General features: G+C 44.6%; 1 protein-coding gene across 2 annotated transcripts in view; it reads right to left on the bottom strand.

The window, feature by feature from the left end:
* LOC147900278 (uncharacterized) overlaps positions 1 to 22,399 on the bottom strand; it is a 37,314-nt gene that overhangs the window by 5,173 nt on the left and 9,742 nt on the right. For both annotated transcript variants that reach the window (XM_087376831.1, XM_087376832.1), the window contains exons 7-11: positions 14,280 to 14,399; positions 13,503 to 13,696; positions 7,827 to 7,979; positions 7,541 to 7,724; positions 7,329 to 7,439 (exon numbers count right to left, since the gene is read on the bottom strand). In XM_087376831.1, the coding sequence (XP_087232957.1) occupies positions 7,329 to 7,439; positions 7,541 to 7,724; positions 7,827 to 7,979; positions 13,503 to 13,696; positions 14,280 to 14,399 (762 nt within the window). The remainder of the gene's footprint in view (positions 1 to 7,328; positions 7,440 to 7,540; positions 7,725 to 7,826; positions 7,980 to 13,502; positions 13,697 to 14,279; positions 14,400 to 22,399) is intronic.

Genomic DNA, 22,399 nt, shown 5'->3' with positions numbered 1-22,399 from the left:
AAACTTCCAGCTTTCAAAGGCTATTGCCCCGTGTTCCTGCCTCAAAACAGCCTCCAATCCTTTGCCACTGGGATCTACCTCCACAGTAAAAGGACGCGAAAAATCAAGGCATGCCAAGACAGGTGCATGAGTGAGAGCGAATTTCAAGTCTTTAAAGCTGCGTTGTGCTTCCTTTGACCAAGAGGTCAGTAAGAGGAGCTTCCCTCTCGGCAAATTTGCGAATAAAGCACCTGTCAAAGGAAGCAAGACCTAAAAATACTCTCAACTGGGTGGGATTTTGTGGCTGTGGCCAATCTTTGATGCATTTCATCTTCGCGGGATCCACCCGAATGCCACGTCTACTCACAAAATGCCCTAGGTACTCAACGTCCTTTACCATAAAAGTGCATTTGCTAGCATTTGCATAAAGCTGATGCATCCTCAAAATTTCCAGCACTTGCTTCACATGCTTAATGTGCTCCTGTCTATTCTTGCTGTAAATGAGGATATCATCAAAGAAAACCAGCACACATCTGAAAAGACGTGGCTGCAACATCTTGTTCATCGACGCCTAAAAGGTGGCTGATGCATTAGTCAATCCAAAAGGCTTCACCTTGAATTCATACAAGCCCCGTTCTGTGCGGAAGGCCTCTGCTCATCTCCTTCTTTCACCCTGATTTGATGGTAACCAGACCTCAAATCTATCTTTGTGAAAAACTGAGCACCCTTGAGTTCATCTAACAGGTCATCTATCCTGGGGATTGGAAACCTGTTCTTGATAGTGGCCTTATTTAGATCCCTGTAATCAATGCACATGCGATACGATCCATCTTTCTTCTTCACCAGAAGCACCAGGAGGCAAAAGGAGACGTGCTATGAGAGATGAAGTCCTTCTCAAGCAATTCTCGCACCTGTATTGCCACTTCCTCATGCTCAACCTTAGAGAGATGGTATGGGGCTTACTGCCAGGCTCTAGGACAATGGCATGATCCCACATCCCTCTTGGGAGGCAATTGGGATGGCATACTAGCAAATACATCAGCAAACTCCGAGAACAACTGCTACATATCACAATCCTCAACATGGGGAATGCTACCCCTTGAGATATTGACACATTCAATGCATAGAGGGCAGGTTATTGGGCCCATGTCCAGTGCCAAGAGATGCCCAGCAAATTCATTATCCTCAAAGAGCTTGGTCCTTGCATCTACTGATCAAATGCTGTCCATTTGCCACATCTACTCTGAGCCCATGATCAATCTCAGTAGCAATCAGTCCCACCTTCTGTAAGGTCTTTGAATTGATGAAACTATGAGTGCTACCGCTGTCCACAAGCATGTGAACAGTCCTGCCATTAATTTTCCCTTTCAATCTAATAGTTTCAGCACTTTTGACACCCATCAAGGCATAAAAAGAGATATCATAATTGTTAACTGCGCATCCCAATAGATCTCCTCCTCGCCCACAGGAGCATTTCCACTTGCATCTTCTCGCGCATGAAAAGGTAGCAACCTGATGCTCCACATGAAAGGCTGTCTGACGGCCTTGCATGCCACAGGTGGGCTTAGTGTCATTGGATTGTATACCATGCATATTATGTTCAGTAGCACCATCCGGATCGAAGGGGAAATCAGCCCCCTTCGTGGCTCCAGTATCTAGAGCCTCCTCCACGTCCTCTGCACCCTCTGAATCATCATGAGTGGCATCCAAGGTCTCAGAAGCATCCATTAAATCCTCATCATCCCGATATCTCAATAATCATGCTAAGTTTTGCAGTACCACTATTACGCATTTTGCAAACTTCCCAATGTCCACTTCTCACCACATTTAAAGCATAAGTCTTCCCGCTTTTCTGTTGTCCATAATAGCCCTAGTGTGTTGTTTAAATTCTGATTTTTCATTTCTAGCACTTGGCTTAGCGCCCGACTTAGCATCAAATGACCTGTATGGCTTAGCATATGGCATCTTGCTGCCTGTAACAGTGGGAAATCTCGGAAATGGTAGTGCTGCTGATTTCCTATCATACCAATCAGTCACCTTAGGCTCCTTCTTAGCCTCATTTGCGTTCCCATATGCACTGCCCGCTGCCATCTTATACTTGCTGGCATATTTGGGCTCAAACACCTCTGCCAATTGGGCTGCGCGCTCAATTGTTTAAGGGTTATGTGCCTTCACATCTGCAACCAGAGAAGGACTCAATCCCTTGATGAAACGCAGCAACTTCCCTTTCTCAGATACGTCATGTACAAACAAGGAAAGTCTCCAAAAGCGCTGCAAGTACTCTCGGATTGTACCAGTCTGCGACAATGTATAGAATTCAGCCAAGTACCAATCCAAGATGAGTGGGGATACGAAGGTAGTAACCATCATTTCTTTGAAACCCCTCCATGTGGCTTGCTTTGGGTAGAAGCGGAAATAATCTTCCAGCTTTGTAAGCCACTCCTCCGGCTCATTAGGTGTGTGAGTGTCCCCTTTGAACTTATGCACTGTGAGTTTGTCCTTGACATCCTTGGCTAAATAATTCCTGTGTGTGTAACCTCCAGAAGTGCGGGCATCATCACGCTTGAGGTTCACATAATCAGAGAAAGCCATCTCAAGTTTGATGGCCTTCGGTAAGTCCTTACATGAACACAAGGAATCTGCCAACATCTCATCAAAGTGGCATGCTGCCCACCACTAACCCCCTGTTGTGTGGTAGCTACTGCCATCTGATGCACTAGCTGCATTTGGCTATATGTGCTCACTGGCGGAGCGATAGGTGCATGCACCCCTAGCTGGGTCTCTCTGCCAAATGCATCTCTCCGAAATGATGGTATGCCAAAGGGCTGAGAAGAGGACTGGCCTCTCTCCCAGGGGTGTGGGCTGCCATATAACCCGAAACCAGCTCCAGGCATACTCGTTGGTGCAATGACACGAGCACTAATCAGATGCATGCCAACAGGTCGGCCCAAAAGAGACGACTCAACCTACATAGATGCAGAAAACTGTGAGCCAAAAGATGGCCTAACATCCTGCAAGAAGTTGCTTTGCGGCATAGAAAATGCATCATCTAAGTCCAAATAATCCCCATGCTGGGGTACAACGGTCCAGAAGACTGATGCTCATAGGCGCAGCGGGCATCTTCCATAAAACCCCGACGTGGAGCAAAAAAAACATCTTGACTGTCTGAGTGATCCCCTTGCTAGGGAGCGGGCTGCTTGCTCTTATCCTGCATAGCCTGGACTAACCTAGGAAGACAGGACTAAGGTTTACAAGGGGAGCGTGGCGACGGAGGCAGCGGCCGGCATGGCGGAGGCGAGGGCGTGGCGACGGCACCAACAGCATTGGAGACACATGGTCTGACAACGTGAACGTGGGCGTGGTGCATGGGTCCGAGTAGTGCCTGATGGGCATGGGCGTGGGTGTGGCTACGATGGGAGTGCTGGAACATTGAAATCAAATGACGATTGCACAGGCGTCACAGAATTGACGAACGGCGACGACTCGACGGAAGGAGGCACATGGCAATGGAGTCACAGGGCGAATGGTCGTCGCCCCGCGAATGAGGGACAGGTAATGAATCACACGTCAATCGTTGGTTAGCGTGAGCAATGATTCATTGCGTGGAGGCCGTGGTATAGCATCTGAGTTTGGTGGCCTTGCTGCTGCTGTTGTCTACCGTTTGTGAGTAGCAACTCGTCGTCAAATCTTTTTAGTGGAAGCTGGTTCAGTTGGCTCGATGACACTCCGCATGTGCATTAGGCACTTGCCCTGTCGTTGGGCTTGCACCTCCTCAAGGCTTGTGTTGGCGATGGTAAAGGGAAAATCAATGGTGCCAGGGTCGGTGCTTTGATACCAATGTAGAAAAAGGGGTAAGGGCAGATTTAGAGGAAGGGAGATAGAATAGCGGAGGGGAGTGAGAGAGAGGAAGAAGGGAGCAGAAGGGGAGGAGAGACACAGAGAGAGAGAGAGAGAGAGAGAGAGAGAGAGAGAGAGAGTAGGCAATAGGTAGCAAGAAGGAGGAGGGGAAGTAGATAGCAAGAAGGAGGAGGGGAAGTAGATAGGATTAGATGTCCTCAAAATTGTCCCTTTTTCCCCTTCATTACAATACGCATCCACACCCAACACTGATTTCTAAGATGAGAAAATAAATAGAGGGGTACACCACGCTATTGCTATGGGAGAGTACACAAATGCAAAGGACAAAAGGGAGGGAGATCCTTGTCAGTTGGCCGCCCAATCAGTTGCCAGTCAGCCTATGAGTTGATTGTTTGTCACATGTACCCCTGCACTTGGGTGCGAGGTGACATCTAACTACATGGACAAGTGCTAATAGATCCCTAATCTAGGTGATTTTGTCATATGCCGTGGCCCCATTGTGAGCCCTAGTCCAGGGACAGTCAAGAACAAGCTACGTAGGTCAATCTTTTAAGCCTTAGATCAGACCATATTCACAGATACCCACTGGAGAACTCTCTAGTTTAGTATGTTCCATCTTAGGGTTTAGTTAGGTAGCCTATGGTAGAAGCCCAGAAGAGCCCCAAGGACTGGCCTACGGAAGAAGGTAGGAGCAGCCAATAAGGAGCCGTAGAAGGGCCTCTTGAGGAAACTCCAAGCAAAGGGAAAAGGGCTAGGGAAGGGGACCTAATATAGGTTGTCCCTTTACCCCTCTTTAGGGCTGGAATTTATGGCCAACCAGCCAGCCAATCAGTCAATTGGCTGATCGGCTGATTTGGGCTGGTTAGGTCTAGAGCGCTACTTTTACTGGAGCATTGGAGAAAATACAGCTCTACTTTACTAGCCAAAAATGCAAAAGAATGTACACAGTTATGTGTAGAGATGTCAAATCTGCAAAAAAGTTAGTGTCCCATCAGAAGACAGTAGGTTTGCTTAGCCCTTACTAATCCCAGAAGGTCCGTTTCAATTGATTGCCATGGATTTCGTGGGACCCCTTCCGGCATCTGCAAGTACGCGAAACACTAAGTGTCTAACCCTTGTTTATCGCTTTAGCAAATTCTGTATGCTTATTCCTTGCAAGCAAACAGCTAGCACAGAAGACATAGCCCGCTTATTTATCAAGTATTGGTATCCGATTGGAGGATTACCACGGACCATTACCATAGACGGGGATTCCAAATTCACCTCGCATCTTTGGAGGGCCATGTTTGAAAACTCCAGCACCAAGCTTCAGATGTCCAGCACATTCCATCCGCAAACAGATGGGAAACCAGAGGTATATAATCAATTTGCATTTGATGTACTAAAATCTTATTGTCATGATGCGCAATCAAAGTGGGATCAGTATCTTCCGCTCGTACAGGCCATACTGAATAATACATAATCAGCGAGCATTGGTCGTACACCGTATGAAATAGGTTTCTGCAACAGATTTCTTCACTGCTCACCAGGATGGCCACTCCAAACCATCTAAGGCTGACTCATCCTCGCCGCCTCTCTCTATCTTAGCATGCAAGAAGCCTCCTCATCCCACCCTGTAGAAACTACGGTGGAAGGACCCAAGAGACTCCCAAAAGAAACGAATCCTAAGAGGCACCCTTGTCCATGAGAACTTCCCCGACCAGCAGTGTGATGTCCAAGGACTGCGTAACCCCTCCCACCACCAAGCGGTGATCTCAATGCGTCAATCTCCACCATCTAGAGGCATGATCCTCAATAGTGGGGATCCCTTGCTTGATAAGGGAGACTCCAAGAAAATCCATCTGTAGGACTACTGCCACTGGCCTCCTATGCGAGGGGTGTTCCCAAGAAGCCCCCGCTCGGGGAGGAGCTTCCAGGGTTCCACGTGACACCTCGTACCACTAGCTTGCTTAGGAGGGATCTGCTCTGCATCTCTGGATCAATGATGCCCAATCTGCCTCGTGCCTGTGGCATGATCACTATCTGTCATGCTACTCTAGCTCTGGTGTTACACGTGCCATCAGATCCTACCCACAGAAAGTTACGCACCAAGTGTCTGAACTGTCCCATACACCCCCGGTGGAAGCACCGGCAAGAGGCAATGTAGCTAGCTGTGGCAAGGAGGACTTGGTTGACTGCCAACAATCTACTTGGTAGGGAGAGTTTGGCCGAGCTCCAATACGATAGCTTGCACCAAATGCTCTCTAGAACTGGGACAATTTGTTGCTCTGCCGAGATACCAATGCCAACCTGGCAGTCCATATACCTCGTTGTCTACCCTCACAGGATTCATCAAAAGCCAAAATCAGCCCCCCAGTCTTGGACCTCTTGGACATCCTCTGTTCCCGTAAAGAAGCCAATAGATTTAGTCCAGTAATCCTAGCCCCGGAAGCCTCACAATAGATAGTCAAGGCTCCTCTGACCATCTTGAAGCTCCTTGTTGAACCCTCAACAATACTGCCTTGTATCATCTGCAAAATCTAAGTCAAGCAGTTGCTCCTCCTGTCGAATCAGGAGCCTCATCCCTATGAGGCCTAGCGCTCAGAGCGCAAAAAATAGCCTAGCGCCTCTGCTACCAAAGGAGGGAAGTCAATATAACCCGGATTGCCTTGGATATCCACATCAATAAGGGTTTCTTCTTGTTGAGGATCATGTAATAGTTGTATACATAAATTGTGTTTCATTATTTCAGCTCTTTTTTTATTGAGTACTGCATGCTCTTCAAAGGGTACTTCTACTTTATCATGACTTTCTTTTTACGTGTGCCCGAATCATTTGCACTGAATGACTCCTACTTTGCAAATTTGAAAAAATGGAATGAGCCATCCTTTTACGCACACTGAATGCCTTGTAAGCAAAATAGACGCTCGTGGATTATGTAAGCTCCTATTCGATGCTTGTGGACATTACAAGGAATTATAGTTGATTGTAAGATTATTATTGGAAGTTTATGACTAGAGCTGATAGCCCAAAGAGGTGCTCCTTTATGAAGGGGTCCTCTACATTCAAACTAAAACTGCTTGTGCAATGAGCACATACCATAAATCTTTAATCCCAAAGTAAAAAAGCAATATTCATGAACTCCCAATACCCTTTCCCCAAGTCCCTTTATTTAAGAGCAAAGCTACTTCTCAGGCTTAAGTACTTTTTGCTCATACATGGTGCTTATCAACAATGTTAATTTTTCAAACACGATCTCAGTCACAAAAGTACTCTCTCCATACTATAATCTGGCCATTCAACCCATTGTCTTCCAACTAATGGTGTCTCCATGGAGAGGAATGGCCACAGATACTGCATATGGAGTGATGCATGTGCCTTTTTCACTTATAGATGTGAAAAAAAAAAAAACTGCTGTTTAGCATTCACAGAAACATATGTCTGAACTCATAGAAGAACTTGTTTGAAAAAGTATAAAAACATGTGTATTCATTTGTAATTACGAGCATCACCTCAACACTCTTCCCCCAAAACTTATTCTTCACCTCCACTTCTCCATATATGGAATAATCCCCAGCTGTGCTCTCACAGTGAAAGGCCAGGACAGGTGGATGATGGCTCACCTGCATAGTTTCACTCAATCACGACAAGGTACCGAATGAAGGGAAAAACTTTTAAAAAAACATAAGTGATTATTTAAATCCATATTTGATGACATACACACCTGCTCTGCAATAAAACGGGATTTACCATCCAGTGCCTGCCATTCATATGTTTCTCCTAGCAATGGATTAAAAGGTTTGGCATCTCTACGAGGGGTGCCATGATAGGTTGCACATGCAAATACAGAGACCCAAGCCAGTCGCTCTATCGAATCATCAAGCTTTGAGGCTTTTTCAAGTAAGTACCTGCCAAGAAACAGAGAATTTAATCAGCAGAACGAGTTTCCACCACTAGCTATCAAAGAACATCAGTCAAAACTCCAAAAGTGATATAGACCATATTCTCACCCATATTGCAGTTCTTCTGCACATCGTTGAAGAACAGAAAGAGGCTCATTTATAGTAGCAGGCATAGTTATATGGTTGAGATCTTTTCCGATAGCATTCTTCAGGACTGTCCACAAGCTGAACCCTCTTGATAAAGGCTTTGGAGCAGGTAGCCTGCAAGAGAGACCAACACCATAAATTCACTGCTTATGGATTAACTCCAGTGATTCTTTCTTTTAGTTTTTAGGCTTCTCCTTTTCGCTGTAGCCATCAGATATCAAGGAGTAATATACTTTATTCAGCTATTTCATATAATCTAGCAGGCTTCGCCTTTTGGGAATAACCATAGCAATGCAAGACCTGACATTCTTTGTTTAAGTGACTTTAAACTGGGAAGGAACTGCAAATCAAAATGTTTGAGAAAGGTCCGTCATGAGTTTTATTCATTCGATTCCAAACTTTTGTCCCAATGAGAAACCTGAATACTAATGAAGCACAATTCTGCTTTTAAATTCCAAAGATGACGAATTCTGAGTTGCTCTTACAGCCCTAAACTAAACACTTTTAAATAATCGAGACTGTATCTATGACACAAGGCTCTATATGCTCACAATGTCCTCCGTTCCTCACCCTATCTATGTTTGCGCTGTTTCTGCTTCTCCCTCCCTACCTCGGAGGCTCTTCCTTCCATTCCAGGCTTCTTGCTTCTCCTCTTCCTCCTCCTTTGCTGGCACAGAGTCATCCATACCCAGCTCGATGCTTCTAGTCTGTGGCAGTTGCTACGCTTTCTTGACAATCCTGCTATAGCACCTGCCCAAATGCCACTCGGCCAATCGACTGCCACATCAGCAGGAGGCTCAGCAGCAGCAGCAAGTCAGTGTAGGGGGATGTTGGTTGGTCAGCTTGCAGCACCCTGGTCAGTATTTTAGGGCCCAAAGGTGGCCTAAAAAAGCAGCCCCCTTGGTCCCTCATTTCTTGTACCTTCTTCAGGCCTTCTTGCCTTCAGAGCAGCAGTAGCCACGCTTCCCCGCAGCAGACCAGCAGGGTGCCTTAGCCTCTCCAGGGATCTAGCGAGGAGCCACCTCCTCTATCTAGCTTAGTCTTTTCCAGTTTCGCAGTTGAGGGTTTCAGCCCCTCCATACAGTTGTATTCAGCCCTTTGAAGTTTGGGCATTCATACCTTTCAGTTAAATTTCCCCTTCGAACCTTGCAATATATGCTTGGTGGCCTGGCTGCATCTGTCTCTACGAGTAGGCAGGTGGAACAACCTACAGCACGCTTGCCAAATCTCGCCTCTATGTTGACAATGGCATCTCCTACCATTGGTGTTCCTCTCCCACTCCCTTGTATCAGGCACGTTGAACGGCCAAGCAAAGTTTGAAGGCCAACCAGCCTACTGCAAGCCCGTGCATTACAGGGCATCACATGGTCCTACCTTTTACACTGCCTCTCGTACATCTCCTCCAGCATTGATAGGACAGTATAAATTGCCTTGCATGACATGGCAATGTATTCTTCTTCTTAATGCCCCCTAAGCTGGCCATTATATTTCTCCAATTTGAAGTAGAATATAATAGTCTTCCTTGCCACAAGAGTTGCAGTTTGGGGGTCTTGTTCTAGTTTTGTAATAATCTAGCACTTAGTCCTCCAGCTGAAGTTTACCTCTTGCCTTGCAAGCTCCTCTTTATTCTTTTGCTGGGTCTACCAATGTAGGCTAATTGCTCTGTCCATAACTAGCTAGAATATACCAGAATATAATAGTCTTCCTTGCCACAAGAGTTGCAGTTTGGGGGTCTTGTTCTAGTTTTGTAATAATCTAGCACTTAGTCCTCCAGCTGAAGTTTACCTCTTGCCTTGGAAGCTCCTCTTTATTCTTTTGCTGGGTCTACCAATGTAGGCTAATTGCTCTGTCCATAACTAGCTAGCTCTCTCTTTAATGCCACAGTAGGCTACTGCATCTTGTAATGCCTGTTTTACCAGGTTGTATGTCCTTGCTTTATGATAAAACTATTATCTTTTTAGAACACATGACTACAAGTTGTAATGGTATCTATATGTGAACCTACATTCTTATTAAATCTAAACAATTTGTCACAGACCACCTAAGAAAATGTGCACTTCTAAATTCTACAATCATGATCCTTTATATATATGAGGTTATTCCCATTTTAACACTTCTAATGTGCACTTTTAACATTTTAAGGTATTACATTGATTGCAAGGCATGAGGAGGAGGGTGAGACTCTAGATTCTTGGTGACACCATCATGGAGCCGACAATATATTCCCTGGAAACCAGGGAACATGGCCAGCCGAATCCTTGTCCTCCACAGTAAATCCGTGATACCAAGGACTAGAAGATGCACCAAATGTGGGCCCAAGAGAATAGGGCTCCTCTCCACGAGAGCCAGAGCAATATCTGGGCAGCCAAGCTGGAGGAGGAAAACACCACGTCCACAAATAGTGACCTCCTGGAAGTGGTTGCTATCTAGTGCCAAGCTGGCCAGGATCCAGTCCCTAATCTGTCGCCTCGAGGGAGTGAGGCCGAGTATCCTGCCTACCATTGCCCTGTCCTGTAAAAGATTCACTGCCTGTTGTACATGTTGCTTGTCCGCCGGTGAAAAAAGAACTTTGACAGCTGGGGGAGTCGAGGGTGCTGCCATAGAACCCCTCTGGCCAGACCAAAGGTCGCCACCCAAAAGTCCCAATCACCAGAAATGAGCAATAAACTACACCTCCCTCTAGAAAAGGCGGGAAACTAGGAGGAGGAAGGGGAAGAAAGAGAGGGAAAGGAAAGCGCCCGCGAGGGGAAAGTCCATCAAGAACTCATCACAGCGAAGGAGGAAGCTCTATCTGAATCTTGAGAGATAAGTGCAGGCTTGAACGAGATTCAGTAGGGGAAGTCGTGTTGTAAGGAGAAACAGCCCCGGAGTTCTTCCACAAGCAAGCTCTCAATTTTGGAAAAGACAATGGGATGCACAATGGGAAGCTGCCAAGAGAAAGAGCGAGCCACCAATCATCTTTGAAGCGCCATACGAACTCAGGGTTGTCTTCATCGATTCATGATCTTGAGGGGACAGGCTGGACCTTCGAATGAGAGGCTTTGCTGGCTGGTCACTCTTTGCTAGCCCCTGGTACAAGAGTTGGCTTATGTCCAGTGCGGGGAGTGCCTCGTGCTCGATGAAGGACTTTTGCTGGAAATCGCCTAGTGCACAAAGGAAGTCCCTGGCTGATGATCCATGAAGGGATGGCAGCCTTCTTGCACAGGAGTAGCGCCTAGCTACTAGCAGGTGACCGTGGGCTAGAGCTCGCCTTGAATGGTAGGCTGTACGACGACCATAGCCCGTAAGGTGGGTTGTGGTGGCTAAAATTATAGGGGGGTCACGGGATCAGCGCAACCCCATCGTGAGGTCCTGGTGTACGCACGGCTGACTAGCAAGCAGGGCGAGGCGCGGGGGGGGGGGGGGGGGGAACTCGCAGGTAGAGGGTCTGATATCTTTGTTTAGATCAATCAATTAATGAGTTATTAGTATCTTGACTTAGAATCTCCCTCTCTCGTCTCAAAGAGAACAGAACACTCGTCTAAACAAGGGAGGGGCTCAGGTCATTGTTGTCGCCAAAGCTCTCTCAGCCCCTTTTTTTCACTCAGGCCTCTCTAGTCAGAAGCAGCACAAGAGGCGAGTGAAGGGACTCCGGTGGGCTGAAACCCCCCAGCCCATCTCGGGGGCTAACTTGTAGGAGAGGGGTCTTTCTGATTTGCACAAGCCAACACGGAGACTCCCAAGGTACACAAGCCCAAGGCTTTCATCCCCGCCACCCCCGTGAGGCCCTTGAAGCCCCTGTACTCATTTGTTGTAGGTTTTACCCCAACTCCCATCCCATATGCGAAAACCTATCACACAATGAAGACCCCTGATCCACAAGAGCGCATATATCACCTAGAACTTGAAGTCTGCGAACTCAAACTTCAGCTTGCGGCTTTGGAAAGGAAGGTCCACGATATGGAGGGGAATGGAAAGCAAGAGGTCATCAAGGAGGTGCTGCACCAAGTGTAATACATCTCCCCCAACACCAGAGTTAGTTTCTAAGGTGCAGGAAATGGTTAGTACGCACTTGAGATCTATGAAACAAGAGATGATAGCAGACGTAAACAGTAAAGTGAACAAAGCTGATCTATACAGGGAAGTGAAAGAGCAGCAAAACAGAGAATCCAACAAGCAGATCTTACGTGTGGAGGGGCTACCAAAAGGTTGCCTTGACACAAAGGAATTCACAGCAGATAAGATCGATTGCCTAAAAGAGAAGATACCACAAGTGCAATGGGATCCAGATGCTATCTTGAATATTGAGCCGAAGTGAACACAAATACAGATCACTCTCAGTGATAAGGCAGCCAGGACCAAGATTCTCCGACAAACACACAAGCTGAAAGACATGAAGATATGGATATCTGAGGAACTCACTCCGACAGAGCTCAAGCAAAGAACCATTGAACTTGTAAAGGTGAAAGAAGCTAGAAAGCAGGAAAGTGGGTAGTCTACCGAGATGGGATTGCACTAATTAGAGATTACCATTTTTGATACAGTACTAGGACTTAGACGAGAACTAAATAATCTCAAGCTGAGTTGCCATGTGCACTCCTCGAATCTCTGAGTCTCATAGATGTAGTAGTGACGCTTTTTTTTGTAGTACGTTGTCTCGTAGTCCCATGAGGGCTTCTAAAGATGTTAATCTCTCTCTCTCTCTCTCTCTCTCTCTCTCTAGGGGGACTCCCAAAAGATTGGTTCAAAGAGGACACACATAGTGAAATATTGACAAAGATCAAAGCAGGCTTGCCCAACATTGAATGGAAGGATGATGATGAGCAAGATGACGACGACTCCAAAAGTGATGGTACATGTCCCCTCCCTATGGAATTTCTAGCATGCATGTCCCCTTTCTGTGGAAGCCAATCCATTTCTTTCTGTCCTGTGGCCCACCCACTCTAAACTTTCACTCTGTTTGTCTTTATATCTTGAAGCTCACCTGCCAATCTATGCTCAAGCATTTAATCATCTTTATGGACATAGATCACAAACTTCTACATCCCAAAACGCCCCAACTAAACTATCATTGTCTCAGCCATGAGAATGGAATAATGTCATATCTCTTTAACACTCAGTACAACTTTGTAAGCTCTTTGAATATTTTCTGTTTCATCCCACATATCTGCTGGAATACTAACTCTTAAAACCTCTAGCCCCTATAATATAACTAGAGGAGAACATTCAACCAGTAGCATTTTAGTACCCAACTCCATATGTAACTCCTCAATTTGGTGCGTCAATCCCAAGATGTATATTGCCTTTCTCCACTCAGGTTCTCCTGGTATAAAACCATTAACTGCTATATTTGTCTTCACATACATAATTTTGCTTTCCCCTTCAAAAGTTTCATTGACCCCACAGTCGCAATCTTTTCAAAGAAAATGCTTGCTCACAATACCTTCCTTTTCCTTTCTTTGTTGCTAAATTCAATAAGACAAGAGAAAGACTTTCTAATGTTCTTTAGCCCCAATGCACCTGTTAAGTCTATATCTATATGGAGAGAGCCTTTAAATTCAATGTTGCAAATGACCCCTGTTAAAAAGTACTTTCAATAAGAAGACTCAAGTGCTTGAACAAATGTTAACATCATAAGAAATGGCACGGAAGCTCAACCTAGTCCTAGGAGGATGCTCATACTCCTCTCCTTCAACTTCAGATAAGTTATCTGCATCAACTGACAAGTCACCTTCCTCTGGAGGCTCCTGGGTACTTTCGGCTCTTTCAGCAAGAATTTCTAGCTCCTCTGGTGATGTTGCTTTGGCAATAAACTCATGCTGGTTCAATACTTCTAAAGCCTCATAATAGTCCTTCGAGATATGAAGATTTTACATGCAAAAATAGACAACAGTTCAGTGATTTGGACAAAGTTTTGAGCCAATAAAGTCTGCATAAAAAATTGATACTTACGATCACAGAATTAGGGTGCAAGTAGGGTTTTCCTAAATCATCCAAGAACATGCCCACACCCAACGTGTCAATGCCAACCAATACATTGTAAACTTATGAAGGACATGCAAGATTACAAACTATCAACAACTCCCTTATGTATAGAAGGCTGGATATTATAACTCCACTGACTTCATCATTCACAATGTTGGTGTAGATTATTGTATACAGATACATAAATGCATGCATATCCCTGAATTCATAAATGAGCTTGTATCTGTTAAAAGCCCTTTGTACTAGGCTTATAGCAAGGCCCCAGAGATCAATCGCAGACTCAAGTCGATGTGTTTGTGCTTCAATGTTACATTCATTCACACATTGATAGCAACTAATCAATGATCGAACAGGTCACTGCTCAGCATGACCTTATCACGGCCCAAGCAATGCCATAACAATAGCAGAGCCAATCCAGTGCTTCTAGAGTTTAGATAGTTAGAGCCACACCTCATTTGTAACTTCAGAATGAACTACAGAAATTTCATCATCAGTATTTTCATCATCACCATCCTCTCCATCAATATCCTGCTCTCTTTCTGTTGCAGTGGCTGTGCAGTTGTTATCTCTCTGCAGCCAGACAGAAGAAAAAAATGTATGCCAAATACAAATCAATTCAAGATCCTGTAGGAAATTGAGAATGGAAAAGAATGTAATTAATAAACACCATATAACAGTCACAATTTTTTTTGTTTTATAGACAATTATTGCATTGACTTGTGGTTTGGAATGAGCCATTATGACAGTTTAAATTGGTAAGTTTTTGGATCCTCTGGAGAATCTACTGCTGGCGGTGCAGCAGCCTAAACACACTGCCTGTGTCCATGAAACATGGGCTTGCTCTAAAGTGCAGATTGCACGAGGATGAATGTCCCTTATCATATTAACAAATTCAACATTGAGAGAAAAGGAATCTCATCAGAGAAACATACTTGTGTGTCCAAAGCTGAATCCAAGATTGTAGCATTAACAAATACTTAAATTCTGCAAATTGCTTCTTTGTGTCTATGCGTTGGAGTTCTGATCCTTGATCCACTTCTAATTCAACTACAAGGGTGACCTCCTATTCCCGCAATAATAGCTTATCATGTCTGAAAGCCCAGACACAAGCACTACACTAGCTTTCACCCTCAACAAAAGTCAAACTCTTCAAGGAAAAATGTTTTGATCAAGTAAGATTCTAACACATCTTAAGGCTCATGCTGATACCAATGTTAAGGCCTTGAATACTAACCTTGAGTAAAAAATCTGCTGACCTATAGAATGAAATCCACAACAAAGCCTTTAGGGTTGGCCTAGCAAGCTCACCAACTAGGCATAGGTTCCAAACCCTAAGCCACCCCCAAGCTTGAGGTCTAGACATGTGTCTTATACCACACGCCCCTATTAGATATAACTATTTTGGTGGTCCATCTGAACACATATCTAAATATTTACAAGTCATTTTTGTAGTTCTAAAATGTTCTAGAAAGTTCTAGAAGTTCCCGGAATATTCTAGAAGCTTCCAAAAAGTTTCTAGAACTTTACAAAGATATCTAGATACTTTGTATGTAGTCTAGGAGTGGCGCGTGTGCGCGGGGGGTCGGGGGTCGGGATGGTGCGGGTGCCCGAGGCGCTGAGGGTGCGACGGGGATCAGGACCGACACAGGAGATTGGGGGGCCGAGGGGAACGAGGGGGGTCAGGACAGGGTTCGGATGCGCAAGGCATCAGGATGACGGCGGTGCTTGGGGGCACGATGGGGTTCGTGAGGACACACCAACTCGAGGGGTCGGGCACGCGACAAGGTCTCGACCTGATGTGGGAGCCCGAGGCGCCAACGCTGGCGGGGGCGCGGCGGGGGTCGAGGGCGACGCAGCTACACAATGGGGGTCGGGCTTTTGTAGAACATAGATCTATCTATGAAAATATCTTGTAACATAAATAAGGGAGATGTCACATCAAGTAATAACTCAGACTTGTACATGTACGCGTGCCTCTACCATTGTACCTTAGTTTGCTGCAATACAATCTTCATTCTTGTACCTCCCTTCCATCTCCTTTCCATCTCCCTCTCCTACCTTGCTTCTTACGGTTCCTTCCTTTCTCTACCTACTCCTTCAACCCTAATATTGGTATCAGAGCCTTATCATGTCCGCCATAGCTTAGTTCATTACTGGACTTCATCAAACTTCCTGCTCTTCACCCTACACCATGCAACTGCAGTGCTATAACCAGCTACATCCGCTCATCACCATCTGTTGGCTGCCCTGTTGTGCTAGATACCTTGCATGCATGTCAGTCGCTAGCAAATTGCCGTCAATAGAGGTGTTATTGTACCTATCGCACCTACTTGCTGCCACTTCGTGCAGCCCACCAGTAGCCCGAGACCAACACACGCAACTCCACTAGCACCAGACTAGCCACTCACCTGGTCGTCATTTACTGCATATACATGTGTATCTTCTCCCGGTTTGTTTTTCAACATATGGGCGCAAACAGCAAGGGGTTTGTTATCAATGCAGTTTTTCGAAGGTTGATCCTTCCAAAGGAGCTTGTTATACTAAGAAGTATGCTATTAAGGAAGTCTTTCGAGGGAGTTTGCCACTTAAGGAGTCTGCCTCCAAGGGAGTTCTATCTCTACTAAGGTACCCCTTCCATATTTTCTGGAACAATCTGAGTCTTTGAATTTCATCAACAAGGAGGATAAACTAGAAGGGCCAAATTATTCCATTTAGAGTTTTTCGGTTTAAAATATCGTTGTAGCTAAAAGACTTTGGGATATTGTTAAGGGCCGTGATCGTGCCCCTAATCTTCTTCAAGACCCCTCTGCTAGAGAGCATCTGGAATATTTCCAGTGGAAAGCTAGAGATGCTCAAGCCATGGCCATTATCTCCTTGACCATTAAAAGGACAATTATCCCTCATATTTGGTCCTGTAAGACAGCCAGGTGATGGAAATATCATAGCCAAAGAGCGTGTTGATGTGATGTTTGGTGTGTAGTACTAGGAGATCTAGTACTAGTGTGAGTCATGTGTGAGTGCCACATGTCACTAAGGGACTTATCCCATATGCACTTGGTGCAAGTGTGTGAGCGTGTAGCCTATAAGGCTTTACTTCACTTGTCTCATTTAGTGATGATGAATGAATGAAAGCCTTCATGGATTCTACATTTGCGTACCACTTCTTCACTCCCTAGCCTCTCTCTCTCTCTCTCTCACTCACACCATGTTTCTAACATGGTATCAGAGCCAGGTTAATCTGCCATAGCAGTCCTGCCATGTCATCTCTGCCCTAATTCTTTACAAGCTCCTCCCTCTTGTAGCCGCCTCAGTTTTCCCTCATTCTACCTCCTCCTTTCAGCCTTCTCTACCCATTTAGGTCTTCTACCTCAGCCGCCTCATTTTGCCTCTTTCTCCATATCCTACTGTACTCTTTTCCGCCTCTCCTTGCAACCCTTTTGTGTTCATTTCTACAGCCAGCCGCCTCCATTTCTTGCTGGTCGGTACCCTGCAGCCACGTGCGCTTGCACATGAACTGATTTGAAGCCTTTCCATCACCGATTTTAGGGTTTCCACGCTGCTACAGCAGAACCGACCACTTGTGGGCATTTGTTGCAGACTTCGAGGCTTTTGGAGGCTGTTTCGACCTAGTTTGGAGCTGCACTTGCATTTTTGGGTCATCTTAGGGTTGTTGTAGAACAGCCTCTTCCAAAAGCAGCATCACGGACTATGTGGCTGAGATAAATCATAAGTCAAATTATGGAAGACTTAGCCACCATAAATTACAATGTGGAAGATGACAATTTGGTGTCAATCATCTTGAATTGTTTAGGCCCTCAATATAAATCATTGGATACTTCTATTTCTGTGCATGGCCCTATGCCTGATTTTGAGGAGCTAGTTGCATTATTCATGATGGAAGAGGTGAAGCTTGGGGGCTCAAAGCCTCCACAGATAGTGGAAGAGACAATTTATTTTATCATCGGGGTGGAAGAGGTAATTTTAGAGGGCAAGTGGACCCCCAAGAGGCCGTGGAAAAGCCTCATATGCCCACCAAAACACTATGGATAAAAATGAGTTTCCTCAAAGAGGACGTGGTTAGATGTCAAGAGGAAGGGGAAGAGCAACACCCCGTGGTAGAGGAATGGCTCATACTTCACCCTTCCGAGGTCATGTTATCTCAATTGGAGTATAACACTTAGGACTTAGTTAAGCTGCCACATACCAAAAGGGCCATTGGTACTAAATGGATATTTAATATTAAGGCTAAAGCTGATGGAAATATTGACAAATACAAGGCCTGTTTAGTTGCAAAGGGATTCGCACAACAGAAAGGCATTGACTATAATGAGACCTTTGCTCCCACTTCATGGATGACTTGATAGCAAAAGTGAGAGGGGGAGAGAGAGAGGAGTGCACATGATATAGCTACCTGTACACACTGTTTTGACAATGAACATGAAGATATACATGTGAATCCCTTAGGGTTAGGGTTAGGGTTAGGGTTTGCCCCTATGCCCTATGTGGATAGTGCAATTTACACTATCTTTAACACTCCCTCTTAAATTACACTGGATAAGTAGAGGGTGCATGTACAAGACCTGTTTGTGGATTTCGTTTGGTGCATATGCTGGCATCCAAAACTAAAAAGAAATCAGAGTAGTATGTACATATGTGAGCATAGTGACTATGTAGCAGAAGCATGTACAATGAGTACAACTTATGTGGTCATGTACATATCGTGGATTTCCCCCTCTTAAGTTGTGGGTCATCCTTCGCCTTTGGGAATAAAACCCAAAATATAGGTTGAAAGAAAGAGGAAGGAAATATGCAAAAAGTCAAGTCCACCTGGATCGAAGACTGGTCGATCGAATGATGATTGTGTGAAACATAGCAATTGGAAGCCACTGTTGATGTGGTAGCACAAAGAGACTGATGACATGGCTGCAAAGTCCACATGGCAAATAAGTGGGTGTGTCTTAAGAATTTGCATCCAGCTTGATATATAGATAATGAGATACAATCAAGAATCAATAGGATGCTTGCAATGGAGTATGTAGTAACCCGAGTGTGTAGTCCATTAGATATAATGTTAAACCAATAGGAAAGTGAAGAGGAGATTGTGGAGTTTGAGATGCGTTACACTATCAAAATCAAACTAGACATAGAGACAGTTGGAATTGCTGGTAAAATCAAGGTTTGGTCATATCATATTTGGAGCTAGTGTAGCATGCCTTGACGGAACAAGGGCTTTCACTCTCTCTGACGAAAATCTCTCACAGAGGATGCCTCGCAAGGAGGGCTTGACACTCATGAAGGGAGTAGGAGCACCATCGGCTCTAATACCATGATGATAGTGGAAGTGAGAGAGGGAGAGCGAGAGGAGTGCACACGATATAGCTACCTGTACACTAGGTGTATTGACAATGAACATGAAGATATGCATGTGAATCCCTTAGGGTTAGGGTTAGGGTTTGCCCCTATGCCCTATGTGGATAGTGCAATTTACACTATCTTTAACATGACTATTATTCCATATGTGGCTGCCTTAGCCGCTCATAATGTCTGGGGAGATCTCACTGAGAAGGTTTATGTCAAATAGCCACCCGGATTTGAAGTTCCAGGTAAGGAACATTTGGTATGTCGTCTCCAGAAGGCATTATATGGTCTCAAGCAAGCTCCCCGTGCTTCGTATTATAATATCCATTAGTACTTTATGTCAAAGGGATTTCCAAATAGCCATACTGAATCCACACTCAAACACAAGGACTCAACCATCATTGTAGTTCTTTATGTGGATGACATTCTCATCACGATTCATAGGTAATGACCAAAAGATCAATGCTGATTTTAGCACGATCTCCAACATACTTTTGAAATCTCTGATCTTGGACAGCTCCATTACTATCTTCGTATTCAGTTCATTCAAACGGATGGAGGTCTATATCTTGTTCAAGCTAAGCATATTCAAAATATTCTCAACAAGTTTATATGGATAATGTCAAGCCGTTGGCCACTCCTCTTGAAGTTAATTCTAGGCTTTCCCATTGGTTCACTACTTTATCTATGTCACACTTGTCCTCACATTCTGCATGTTGTCTCAATCTGTAGCAGGTTCATGCAAACTCCGGGAACACATTATTGGAAGGCCGTCGAGAGAATATTCCGCTATCTCAAATGGCACCATCAACTATGGACTCTTCTATCCGCAGGGTAGTCCCCCTTGAGTTACGTGCCTACAGTGATTCTGATTGGGCAGGACATGTTGATACACATTAGTCTACTAGTGGCAATTGTTTCTTTCTTGGCCACTACTGCATTTCTTGGCTAAGTAAGAAACAACCCACCATTGCCACTTCTACATGTGAAACAGAATACAAGGCCATTTTTACAACTACTATGGAGGCAATCTGGCTTTGCCAACTATTGCAAGATCTCCATCTATCTGCATCAGCACCTACTACAATATATAGTGATAATCAGAGTGCCATCGCCATTGGAAAGAATCATGTCTTCCATGATCGAACCAAGCATATTGAAATTCATTATCACTCTGTTCGAGAATGAGTACAAGCACAGGATATACATCTACAATATTGCTCTACTTATGACAATGTTGCAGATATCTTTACTAAGGCACTCTCCCGGGAACATTTTCAAATCCTTTGTTCAGCATTGGGATTACTTCCTCATTCCCCATGTAACACATCAAGGGGGGAAAATATTTAGATGATGTGTCACATGTAAACCCAAAGGGGGGAATGTTAGATATAACTATTTGGGTGTTCCATGTGAACACTTATCTAAATATTTAGAAGTCATTGTAGAATGTTCTAGAAGCTCTAGAAGTTCACGGAATATTCTAGAAGCTTGCAGAAAGTTTCCAGAAACTTCAAAGAGATATTTTCAATGTAATATCTAGATACTTTGTATGTAGAATCTACTAGCACTTGTAAAGATGATTTGTAGCATATAGATCTATCTAAATCTATCTATGAAAATATCTTGTAACATCTCTCCCTATAAATAAGGGAGATGTCACATCAGATCTAATAACTCAAACTTGTACATGTGCTTGGAAGTCGTGCTTCTGCCATTGTACCTTAGTTTGCTGCAATATAATCTTCATTCTTGTACCTCCCTTCCATCTCCTTCTCTTACCTTGCTTCTTACACTTTCTTCCTTTCTCGACTTCCTTCTCCTTCAACCCTATCAACCCCTTCCACCAGCCTACTGTTCCTTGGGCCAACAGTCCTATGGTATATCGGAACTCCTCCTCCCAAGACACCCATGAACTAAAGCCCCTGCTTGTATTTATAAGCCTAGCTCTAGGTATTCTTAGCATCCAGCCCCTATTCCAGACGTAATCCCTTTAAAAACCTGCTCACATAAACCAAATCTGCCCCGAGCGGCTTTCCTAGGCCTGCAGGAACCAAACTCTTCTGAAAGCATGCCTGCCAAACATTGACAAGAGAACGCTTCCATGTCCACAGTTTAAAGCTTGATGTTCAAAGTTTCCATCCTGCTGCTCATTGCTGAACTAAATTGCAGTTGCTATTTTCAATTGATTTTAATGTGTTCTCTCGATATACTTAAAGGCAAGAATCTGAGGTGAAACAAAAGCTGAAAACTACAGAAAATCTACCAAACTAGTACAGAAGTATTGTCTCATACATCACCTCTAAGTCCTTCAATCTGACATCTCTTTGGGGCAGAGGGTTTTGTGCTTTTGCTCTCAAGAAGGTGGACATGCCTTCTTCATGCAGCAGCATTACGGGCATGGCCCTACAGATCTTAGCACCATGGAGAGGATTTGTTCTTAGTTCCCATTCCAGCTCAGCACCCACTACCTTCTTCACAAGTGGGCTCGGTTTGGTAGGCAGTTTCCAACATAAGTTTATGGCAGATTAGTGGACACACATCCATAGTTGTTTATACACTGGCTTCCACATTTGGTCTGATCTCATTTTTACTATCCAGAGTCAGTAGGATAGATGTACTAGGACCTTTGCAGCTGCTCAAGAGAATGATAGCATTCGACCTCAGATTGTTCCTTGTCTTTCTATTTTACTCCACTTAAGATGATGTGGCATTATAGACCACCCTGTGTTTGTTTATTCATATTGTAGAGGCCAGGGTTAGAGTTCTCACTCTCCCACCTCTGTTATAATTTGTTTTGCATGGAATAAATTACTTATTATGCTCATGCTTGCATTTTCTTAAAAATGCAAAGAAACCTGAGCTATCAGCATATGACATGCAACTCTAGATTATAGACAGCTAAAACTGGTCTGGCAAATAATAGCCAAATTGCAGTCCATAGGAGGGGGAGAGAGAGAGAGAGAGAGAGAGAAAGTCTATTAACGTCCACTGGAGACCAAAAGGTCTATGGGAGGCATAACCTCTACTCAGACGTGCCTGCATCGCCGATCTCATCGTGAAGATAGGTCCTAAAAACAGAACCAAATATGTGTATGATTAAACGATCTCAACTGGTGCCCCGTCAAAAGTAAACTACTCTTTGTGCGCAACTGCTCTCGAGGTGTTGAAAATCATAACCTTGGTTTTACCCAGCTTGACCTTCAAGTCAT

Source organism: Dipteris shenzhenensis, chromosome 7 (genome assembly GCF_047967505.1).
Source record: "Dipteris shenzhenensis isolate YYH24624 ecotype China chromosome 7, Dip_SZ_1.0, whole genome shotgun sequence".
Classification (NCBI taxonomy): Eukaryota; Viridiplantae; Streptophyta; class Polypodiopsida; order Gleicheniales; family Dipteridaceae; genus Dipteris; species Dipteris shenzhenensis.
The sequence above is the reverse complement of the archived record's forward strand: the minus strand, read 5'-3'. Positions and strand labels throughout refer to the sequence as shown.